Below are 11588 nucleotides of genomic sequence, written 5' to 3' on the forward strand. Positions count from 1 at the left end.
ACACACACACACACTTTCCTCCAAAACATTTCAAAATAATTCATAAATGAGAACAAGTAAATATAACACTGGTGCATTCTGTGTTGTATTTATTGGTAAAATATCAATAGATGTTTTTTTATATGCTAGATTTCCAGCAAGGGAACCACAAAAAGAGGGGCCAAGGGAGGCTATGGCCCTGAGATTACCCCCCACCCCCATCTATCTATCTATCTATCTATCTATCTATCTATCTATCTATCTATCTATCTATCTATCTATCTATCTATCTATCTATCTATCTATCTATCTATCTATCTATCTATCTATCTGTCTGTCTGTCTGTCTGTCTGTCTGTCTGTCTGTCTGTCTGTCTGTCTGTCTGTCTGTCTGTCTGTCTGTCTGTCTGTCTGTCTGTCTGTCTATCTTTCTATCTATCTATCTATACTAAAATAAACTACTACTTACAGTAAATACTACAATACACTACCGTGCCACTTACTACTACTACTGTACATAATTTTGTTCCAGCTCATGTACCATGTGAGATGGTAATGATAATAAAGTTTACTTGAACTTGGACATCTATCTCCCTACTTTTCGTTTTTTCACTTATCGTGGGGGGCGCGGTCCCAAACTCCCGTGATAAACGAGGGACTACTGTATTTTTTTATTTCCTCTAGCTATTTAGTAACAGTAGAACTTCAATACATAAAAAACATTGTTTTAGAAAAAATGTTTGGAAAGACATATTTTTATTCAAAGATTACCTTTTAAGAACCTTTCACTTTTGGTGTGCCCCCCTAAAATTATCAGTGCCCCCCTGTGTCCTCCGCCCCCATTAAAAACTTTCTGGAGGTGTTCTTGTTCCCTCTTTTTTAAAATTTATCTATTTATTTATTTTGGGGGGCGGGTTATGTTCTACATCTGTAGTTTTCATTCTGTTAGGAAAGTAAATACATTTAAAACTGTTTCTTATTGGTTCTTTTAAAAAATCAAGTGCTTCAGCCTTTTGAAACGTTGTTCAGTCAACAGTCGTGAACAGAAATAAAGTGACAGTAATTTGTAATTAAAGTACTGTGTTTACTGTTCATGGTAATTTGATTCAGTCTCACAAAAACATAACTTGTATTAGCGTGATTTTTTATTTTATTTTATTTTAAGTGAGAAAAGATAAATGTTGAGGCCAGTAAATATGTTAAATCACTGCTTTTAGCATATGAAACACGACAGAAGGCGTACCTCGTTAGGACATGAAGGCTTGATCGAAACAAAAGTTTTCTGTTGTAGATTTATTATTAATTGGAAAGTATCAGTGAAAGTTACTGACTTCACAACAATGGAAGAACAGGAAAGAAACTGTTACAGGAGAGGAGAACAGAGAAAAGTCACAGAAAACAAGCATTTTTACAGATTTATGATCTTTTAGAAACAAGAACCTGCTGTCAAATTTAAAATGATCCTGCTGGTTATCACAGGAAGCTCCACTTTTTAGTATTTAATCTTCATGTAAGCATTAAAACATCATTCCAGCAGAGTCCTGCAGACAGACAGCAAACACACAGAGGAACAACGTTTCACATCATTTCAACATGAAGGTTCATTAACAGATAAAGTGTCTAAGAGGAGGTGGACAACAGGTGCAAGCACAACGTTTACGTCCAGATTTAAATGGTTCAGGGTGAAAAATGTAAAGTCAGCTGAGTTCACGGATCAGTAGAGAAAAGTTCAGAGGACCAAACCGGACATGTTGCAAAGTTAAATGTGCTTCACAGCCAGTAATCTGTTCCTCTTTGTGCAGAATACTTTCAATCTGCTTCGGCTGACGTTTTCACAATCCTCTTGTAGTGAGCACCTTCACAAACCACCAGGATGAGCTCAGTTATCTGTTTGGTGTCAGGAAAACGGCTGAATCATGAAAGTTAATCCAGATTATTCAACAAGACTCTTCCATGAACTTCAATAGTTTCCTGACATCTAACTAAAATACAAAGAAAAGTATAATCAACAGGAAGATTAACACATCTGAAGACTTTATTTTGCAGGTAGTTGAAGCTAATCTTGATTAGTTGTCAGTTTTAGTAACTCTGAGGTCAAACTGTTTTCTGTCAAATGCTCCAGCCACAAAGAAGCGAGGCCACAAGCAGAGGAGCCACTGATCGGGTGGAGCTGACCGCTGCAGACCTGTGAAAACAAGAACAACATGCCACAGATCATTTTCATGCCTTTGATCGTCTCCCGTTATTCCCTCACCTGGTTTAAGTTGCAGAAACTAGGATGCAGCAAAACTTTCAGCAACGTTTGAAACTCCGAAGGGACTCCCAATGCTCGCTTCCTAAAAACGACCTCTGAGCTGATTTCATCTGGCGTTACAGAGAAACTCATACAAGCTGCAGTACCACCTGCAGCAGTAAAAGTAGAGCAATAATGCAACTGTCTGTGTATGCTGTTAGCAAAATATCACATGAACCACTGGACTGACTTTGATTATCTCTCAGAGTAATTACTGGATGTTCGGGGGACTGTGTGTGTGTTTGCAACACATTTCAATTCAGCTCCTTAAGCTTTTATTTTAAAGCTATTTTTATCTAACATGTGGCTCCGTTGGAAGAGTTGTTGCCTCTCAGCAAGAAGGTTGCCGGTTCAAATCCCGGCCCGGGACCTTTCTGGGTGGAGTTTGCATGTTCTCTCTGTGCATGCGTGGGTTTTCTCCGGGTACTCCAGTTTCCTCCCACAGACCAAAAACATGCATGTTAGGCTAACTGGTCCCTATGTGTGAGTGAGAGAGTGAATGGTTGTTTGTCTCGTTTGTCTCTATGTGTCCCTGTGATGGACTGGAGACCTGTCCAGGGTGTCCCCCGCCTCTCACACAGTGACAGCTGGATATGAGCACCAGTGACTCCGCGACCCAAATGAAGACGCAGGTAAAGATAAAGGATGTTTGTTTGTTTACAATAAAATGCACCAATTCACATCTTTAATGTTCATCACAGAGTTGATGGGAAACACAGAGCGGTCCTCTACTCTAGGCTGTAACATTAAAAGCAGTTCAAACAGATGAACTCATGAAGGTCTCCTGTTTTGGATGTTAAGAACGTACTGAGTTGTTCGCTCACAACTATGCATTGTTGAGAATGTTAAAGATGCAACTTCTGTTTGTGGGTGGCACAACATAACCCGTTTCCCCAAATCCCATCTTTACAAAACATGACTGGCAGATTGATCTTCACCTGGTGGTTGCAGATGTTTCAGCTTCACCTGGTGGTTGCAGATGTTTCAGTGAATGTGTTACAACCCACCCACCCCCGTCAGAGATTATTTTATTACCTGAGTCAGAGTCAGAGTCAGAGTTTCTTTATTGTCATTCGCACCTCATGTGGTACATGTGGTGGAGCGAAATTATGTACACGGGGTCCCAGTTACATCCAACAATAAAATGTATAAGAAAAACAGTAATAACATCTAAGATATGAACTAAGAAAAACATCAACTAAATATACACTAAGCACTCATAACATAAAACATTGAACATCACCACAAACATGAACATGAGTCTGTGAGCAGATGTGCACGCATGAACACATCAACATTGAAACAGATCAGCAGCAACATGAAACAGATCAGCAGCAACATGATATGGTTTTTCACAGTGATTATTCTAGTTAGAGATTCATGAGTCTAACAGCCTCAGGGTAGAAGCTGTTCCTCAGTCTAGTGGTTCTACACTTAATGCTCCTTAACCTCCTTCCTGAGGGGAGTGGGGCAAAAAGTGTGTGTGCTGGGTGGGTGGGGTCCTTCATGATGCAGGTGGCCCTCTTCCTGCATCTGGAGGTGTAGATGTCTGTGATGGTGGGGAGACTGATTCCAACAGATTTCTGTGCAGCCTTCACCACTCTCTGCAAAGCTTTTCTTTCTGCAGCTGTGCAGCCTCCATGCCACACGTTGATGCTGGAGCACAGGATGCTCTCCACTGCACACCTGTAGAAGGAGGTGAGGACTGAGCTTCCCAGACCAGCTCGTCTCAGCCGCCTGAGGAAGTAGAGTCTCTGATGAGCTTTCTTGATCAGGCTGGTGGTGTTGTTGCTCCAGCTGAGGTTGTCATTCATATGTACACCCAAGTACTTGTAGCTGGAGACCACTTCCACCGCAGATCCTCTTATGTTCAGGGGGGTGTAGGTGTTTTTGTTCCTTCTGAAGTCCACAATCATCTCCTTTGTCTTCTTCACATTGATGTGAAGGTTATTCTCTCTGCACCAGCTCTCCAGGTGTTCCACCTCTTGCCTGTAGCTGGACTCATCATTGTTTGTGATGCATCCCACCACCGCTGTATCATCTGCAAACTTTACAATGTGACCGCCTGGATGGGTAGCTGCACAATCATATGTGAGCAGAGTAAACAGAAGGGGGCTCAACACACATCCCTGAGGAGAGCCAGTGCTGAGGGTTATGGTGGAGGAGGAGAGGTTGTGGATCCTCACTAACTGTGGTCTGTTTGTTAAAAAGTCTAGCACCCAGTTGCAGATGGAGGGGCTTAGTCCTAGTGTGGATAGTTTGTCCATCAGGGTTTGGGGGATCATGGTGTTGAAGGCGGATGTGAAGTCCACAAAGAGCATATGGACGTAAGAGTTTTTCTGCTCCAGGTGGTTGAGCGCAGTGTGGACCACAGAGGAGATTGCATCCTCTGTTGATCGGTTCTCACGGTATGCGTACTGATGAGGGTCCTCGTTGATGTTGATGGTTGTTTTGATGTGAGTCATGACCAGTTTTTCGAAGTATTTAGCGATGATAGCAAGTCAGAACAGGGATTTAATTTAGCAACAAGATGTGTGACTGAAGAAGCTGCAGTTTAACCTGCAGAAGCACAAAATGAAATAAAGTCTTAACTAAACAAACTACTTTTTTATCTCAAATGTTTCCTCCTGGAAATCTCCACACACAGACCACGTGGTAATTTGAGGAAGTGGGAGGAGCCTGAAATGATCACACACTTGTGCTTCATTCTTAATCTGTTGTTCAAATGATCGAGTCGTAAACCTGATTAGCTTTTAGAGTTGACCTCGTCCACCTTAGTCAACGATAAATGGTTTCAGTGAATTTGACACATATTGAGAAGAACTTGGTGTGGTGGTAACTGAGAGTTGTTCTCAACATACAGCACAACATACATTGTACAACATACAACAAAAAATCCAAGATGGCCGTGCTCAGCCGAGTCGCAGCTTCACAGGCTCCCGGTGAACTCAATCTTTTTTGTTCCTGTTGTTTCTGTTTTAACCATTTTTTGCACCTACAATGCACATCCACCGTACAGGTATGACCACGACACATTTGTAGAGGTTTCTGTGTCGCTGCCTTGTTATCCTGCCATCGTGGTTCAGTCCTTCCAGCCTCGGGCTCAGGCCTGTCATGGTAGCTGTCTCCATGATCCTCCATCTGCCTGCACAGACCGAACTCTACGGACTCATGCAGTTCCGTGAAGAAACCTGGATGTCCTCCGTCTGCCAGACCCAGTTCTGGAGGGCAGTCTGGGAGGGCAGATGCTGCAATCATCGTTACCATTGTGCTGCTGATAGGACCTGCTAACAAGATCCTCCATCTGCCTGATTGGACCGAACTCTGCAGACCCACTTATTTCCGCGGGGTAACCTGGATGTTCTCTGTCTGCTGGACCCAATTCTGGAGGGCAGTCTGGGAGGCAGCTGCTGCAGTCCTTATTATCATCATGCTGCTTGAGGGACCTGCTAACAAGACCTGCTAACGCTGCTAACAACACCATGCCGCTAACAGTACCATAGTGCCAACGGGGCAGGGCAGCCGACTCTCGACCCGAAGGTCCCGGGTTCAATCCCCGGTCATTGCACACTTCGTGGTGTCTCTGAGCAGGATACCTTATTCCCAGTTGCTCCCCGGGCACTTTCCATAGCTGCCCACTGCTCTACCTGGTGGTGGATGGGTTAAATGCAGAGAGCCAATTTGCCATTGTATGGGAACATATAATGATGACAACACATACACATTATTATTATTATTATTATTATTATTATTATTATTATTATTATTATTATTATTATTATGTTGCTAAGAGAAACCTCATTGCTAACAGTATCATGCTGCTAACTGGACCATGTTGCTAAGCCTTGTCGCTGTTTTAAGTGCTCTATAAATAAAATGGTATGGTAAGATAACCTCACTGTCATCAAAACCACTCTGCCAATAGGACCATGCTGCTGAAGATTTATTTCTTTTTCACGTTTGGCACCTTGTTTCTGTATTTTTGTTGCATGCTTTGAATAAATCCTAGTTTATGTTAGTTTAGTTTATGTTAGTGCTCACATTAGGTGTGTACATTATAGCTGAACAGAACCTAAGAGAATCATGCTGCTGTTGTTCGGTGTATTGTTTTGCAACTATTAGTGACTAGCGTAGATCTTAGATATTTTAGTGTACCATTTGGTGTTCGTTTAGTGTATATCTTAGTTTATATCCCGGCTCTTTATTTACTGTTTCTTTTTACACTTTATATTTTTGCTATTGTTTGATGTAACTGGGACCCTGTGTTCACAATTTCGTTCCACCACATGTACCACATATGATGCGAATGACAAATAAAGAAACTCTGACTCTGATACAGTCTGAGCGTGACAGTGATCGACATCTTTGGTTAAAACTGTAGTGTGTGAAGCGATGGGAAATGTGCTGTTCTTTACTACTATGCTATTATTTTATTATTAATCAAGGTTGAATATGTTCTTAGTAAAGTTTATCGTCTGCACTGGATGAAGATGCCTTATTGAGTTTTCAACATTTAGGGTTTTAAACAACATAACATGCAAACTTGTGTGATTAGGAAACGACGTGGTGTTTTTGAAACTCCGCTCGTGACACCAAACCCATTTATGACCTGCTAATAAACAGACTGAGTCAGAAGCTTTCTGGACATGAATGAAGTGACGTTTAGCTTACCTTGGGAACATGTAGCAGTCGTGGGTGCTGTTCAGGCCCTGGTGGGTTAAAATCACCTCAGTGTACTCGCCTTGATTAAGTTTGTGTGAGTCCTCCACCGTGAAGACTTCAGCTGGAGATATGAGGGTTTTCAAGATGTTTTTCTCACAGATGTGGTCGTCCAGATTGACGTAGAAACAAGATTTTATACGTAAAATGGTTTCTCCATCCACATCTCCAAGGCTGTCAAAGTCCGAGTGGACCACAGTGAAACCTGAAAACCTCACTCTGGTGCCCACCAAAGGCTTGTCTTCTTCTTCCTCCAGGAAAGCGAAGACGGTTCTGCAGGTTTTATTCGGGTTCAGCAGCCTCATGGAATCTGTAAGCAGGAAGTGAAGGGACTTGAAATGGAAGTTGTCTTTGTAGGTGGAAAGGTTTGCTCCCATCGTCTCCACTGCCTGGTTTAGCTCCTTGAGAAACTCTGGGTCTCCGAAGTGGAGGACTGAAAGTGCAGTGGTGTGGTCTTTGGTTCCTCCAGGGATCAGAGGACACTGGGAGTTCGAGCGCCACACTTTCTGGAAGCCCTTAGACGAGTTGAGTTCTTGTTCCAACAGGTCAGGGATGAACTTCTTCATGGCTTCTTCATGGCATGCACCATACAGATCATCCACAACATTCAGGGTCATGCTCAGAGGTTTCACACCAACCCCGGCCACCTGTAGAGTCCATGTTTACAGGAGAGAACAGTTTTACTCACAGGAGCTGTATGAGATCATTAATGTGACAAATAATACTGACTTGGCTGTGGACCATGTAGATGATGGCAGCGAGGAGCAGTTTCCCTCTATCAAACATCCTGAGACGTCTTCTTCCACAAACTGCTGTGAGAAAAAGAAAAAGCTCTTAAGTCTGTCCACAAGATCGGACTTGTTGCTCAACTAGTTCAGAAATGTTAGTTTGATCTTCTGTCTTCTCCGTTTCCTTCAGGATACAACATTCCTCCTTTAATTGGAAACATAAACATTAAATTCAACATGCAAGAAAAGTGGAGACTCAAACCTTTAGGGAGGAGAATAATATCTGAGGCTCTCTCAGACTGAAGTCCAACAAACTGCGAGGGAGTGATTGTTTTCGGCAGAGAGAAGTGAGGTACTCATACTTATCTCACTGAGCAACTGTTTTCCTGTTTCTGAGGAAGGAAACAGAAAACCTCTGGAGAGAGACCTGCACTCGCTTATTCCCCACAAGCTACTCTAAGAACTGTCTGTCTTTCTTTCTTTCTTTCTTTCTTTCTTTCTTGTTTCTTACAGATGTAATATGTATGGAATGTTATGCGATAACGTTCAATAAATTGCCTCCCTAATAAATCTTCTTCCCTTGCTGATTAAATACAAACCACCCATCATTTATTTATACTTATTTTCAGATGACTATTTAAAAAAGGCCTTGTTCCGTTACTTACAGTGCCTTGCGAAAGTATTCGGCCCCCTTGAACTTTTCAACCTTTTGCCACATTTCAGGCTTCAAACATAAAGATATAAAATTTTAATTTTTTGTGAAGAATCAACAACAAGTGGGACACAATCGTGAAGTGGAATGAAATTTATTGGATGTGTCAAACTCTTTTAACAAAAAAACTGAAAAGTGAGGCGTGCAATATTTTTTGGCCCCCTTGCGTTAATACTTTGTAGCGCCGCCTTTTGCTGCAGTTCCAGCTGCAAGTCTCTTGGGGTTTGTCTCTATCAGTTTTGCACATGGAGAGACTGAAATTCTGCCCATTCTTCCTGCAAAACAGCTCGAGCTCAGTGAGGTTGGATGGAGAGCGTTTGTGAACAGCAGTCTTCAGCTCTTTCCACAGATTCTCGATTGGATTCAGGTCTGGACTTTGACTTGGCCATTCCAACACCTGGATACGTTTATTTGTGAACCATTCCATTGTAGATCTGGCTTTATGTTTTGATCATTGTCTTGTTGGAAGATAAATCTCAGTCTCAGGTCTCTTGCAGACTCAAACAGGTTTTCTTCCAGAATGGTCCTGTATTTGGCCCCATCCATCTTCCCATCAATTCTGACCATCTTCCCTGTCCCTGTTGATGAAAAGCAGGCCCAAACCATTATGCTGCCACCACCATGTTTGACAGTGGGGATGGTGTGCTTAGGGTGATGAGCTGTGTTGCTTTTATGCCAAACATATCGTTTTGCATTGTGTGGGGGGCGGCAAAACTGTTCAGCGATTTGTAGACATACAGGAGTATTTTGAACTGGATTCGAAAGTGAACCGGTAACCAGTGCAGTGAGGCCAAAACTGGTGTAATGTGCACTCTTTTGCCTGTACTGATTAAAAATCGGTCTGCTGCATGCTGGACAAGTTTTATTCGTGCAATGGAGGTCTGACTGATACCAAACAGGAGTGAATTGCAATAATCAAGCCTAGATGTAATGAATGCATGTATTAATGTCTCCAGTTTATTTTTGGACAATATGGGCTTCAGTTTAGACAGCCGCCTCAGTTGGAAGAAACATGATTTAACAATCATTTTTACATGACTGTTAAGTTTCAGGGAAGGGTCCATTATCACGCCCAGATTAGTGACTTTTTGTTTTTTTGACTGGGTTAGAGCGGAAAGGTTGATGCAGTGGTTTGTGATCGTGTCATTGGGAGGGAACAACATGTCTTCAAACTTCTTTTCATTGAAACTTAAGAAGTTTAAAGCCATCTAGTCCCTGATGTCAGCCAGGCAGTCGAGCAGAGGTTGAATAGAGCATGTACCATTGTGTCTTAGGGGGAAGTAAATTTGACAGTCATCGGCATAGAAGTGAAAGGGCATGTTGTGTTTCCGGAAAATAGCACCAAGTGGCAGCAGGTATAGAGAGAATAGGAGGGGACCCAGGATGGCCCCCTGCGGAACCCCCCATTTAAGCTCTGCCGCTGCAGAACTAAAATCCTTGATGGAGACACAAAAGGATCTGTCAGTGAGGTAAGATCTGAACCAATTGAGGGCTGATCCTGTGATGCCCACCCACTGCTCCAACCTAGCAATGAGGATCTCATGGTCGATGGTGTCAAAGACGGCTGTGAGGTCCAACAGGACAAGCAGCACAGAACCGGTATCAGTGGATATGAAGATGTCATTAAAAACCTTCAATAGGGCAGTTTCAGTGCTGTGGAGAGGTTTAAAGTCCGATTGGAATAGTTCAGACAAAACAAACAAAATTAAATGAAAAATAACAATCAAGGAAATACTTAAATAATGTAAATGAACAATTACTTGAAACCACATAAAACTGTAATTTTTTTTAAAAGTTGAATAATTAGTTTTTAAAACTATGTAAATGTATGCAACAATTTGCAAAAGCTGAACTTAAAATAAGGCTTCTTCAGGAAGGCTTCATCAGTCAAGGAAACACATTCCTGTTTCCTTGACTGATCAAGCCTTGTGGATGGAAGGTGAAACTTTCAGACAAAAAAGAAAGAAACTGTCCAGATGACCTGACTGAAAATTGTTGGAGGATTGTATACCTGGATTATTGAGCATGAACTTTTTTGGTTAACAATAGACAGTCATAAAATAGGGATACAAATTTAAGTTTCTCTTTTTTATCAAATCAAAACAAAATAACAACCAAAAGGACAATCAAGAGGAATAGCAGCAAAAAAAAAAAAGCAGCTAGATCAAAAGGTGATTTAGAAAACCAAAAACAGGTCTGTATTGGCTCCCGCCAGGTACTCAACAGCCCGGCGATTACGCAATTAACTATTGTTAATTGCTGTTAACTGTTGTCAACTGTTCATTGGGAGCTATTGCTGTAGTTAGGGTTATTTATTGTATTTTATTTAATGTATAGGGGCAGAAGTTGCTGGACTGATGTTAACCACCAACTTGATTTTCTCTCGCTAGAATAAATACAGTGAGCCTGAGTGTGTCTGTTGTAAAGTCAACCTACTGGACCTGAGACAAACAAAGAGGGTTAGACATGCAGTCTTTGAAACACATTGGATGTTCGTTTTATTTTATAGAAACATTTGTTTTTTTGAATTATTTTTTTTGTGTGTGTGGTTGATTCTCATTTTGAAAATAAGTTTCCGGAAGCTGCTTGTTGGGCGATACTATAATTCTCTTAGGGGTAGAAAACTAAAACTTCCCTGCACATCTTATTCGCTCTTCCTTCAACTGAGATATTTTTTTTGTTTTATAAAATCTTTATTTAAGAGCTTGTGGTGTTAAAGTGTTTTAAATATGTTTTAAACTGTGTTTTGTTTTCTTGTTTACCGATTCGTCGATGGACTCAGCTCACTTCCGCTTCCTGTAGCGCGAAAAAAAAAAAAGTTTATTATGTATGTAACGTGTCCTACTTGTTATTTTCTTACTGTCAAACAGAGTCTGCACGAAGTTAAATAATTTTAACAAAGTACCGAGGAGACATTTCAACACAACTGTAACGTTGCTGAAGGTTTGTGAACTAACGGGGCTACCGTAGCACGGCGCTTTAGTGGCGAAGCGCGATTTGTTATATTTTCCTTATTTTTAAAATTATTGTAATTTAGGATAGAGGTATACGTATATATAAGTAGACAATACTAATGCAAATAATTTAAAAACATTTGATTATAAACTTTACACCAGGCACCAACGCTGAGCCACTTCCTGTTTACAGCGGTGATTGAC

At 41.4% G+C, this 11588-nt stretch overlaps 1 protein-coding gene across 1 annotated transcript; it reads right to left on the reverse strand.

The window, feature by feature from the left end:
* Positions 1-2087: 2087 nt before the first annotated feature.
* si:ch211-145b13.6 (GPI-linked NAD(P)(+)--arginine ADP-ribosyltransferase 1) lies at positions 2088-7998 on the reverse strand. Its single transcript, XM_037674313.1, has 4 exons — positions 7981-7998; positions 7720-7802; positions 6943-7637; positions 2088-2163 (listed from the first exon to the last, which is right to left on the reverse strand). Exons 2-4 carry the CDS (start codon positions 7774-7776, stop codon positions 2088-2090), a joined length of 828 nt encoding a protein of 275 aa, XP_037530241.1. The 5' UTR covers positions 7777-7802; positions 7981-7998.
* Between the last annotated feature and the right edge of the window lie 3590 nt (positions 7999-11588).

The sequence above is a fragment of the Nematolebias whitei genome, chromosome 3 (assembly GCF_014905685.2).
Source record: "Nematolebias whitei isolate Nwh7 chromosome 3, NemWhi1, whole genome shotgun sequence".
Lineage (NCBI taxonomy): Eukaryota > Metazoa > Chordata > Actinopteri > Cyprinodontiformes > Rivulidae > Nematolebias > Nematolebias whitei.

Coding starts and splice junctions, on each gene's coding strand:
- si:ch211-145b13.6 (XM_037674313.1), bottom strand. CDS start 7,776: ATGTTTGATAGAGGGAAACTGCTCCTCGCTGCCATCATCTACATGGTC. Junction 7,638..7,719: donor TCTACATGGTCCACAGCCAA/GTCAGTATTATT, acceptor TGGACTCTACAG/GTGGCCGGGGTTGGTGTGAA. Junction 2,164..6,942: donor GACTGCTACATGTTCCCAAG/GTAAGCTAAACG, acceptor TTGTTTTCACAG/GTCTGCAGCGGTCAGCTCCA.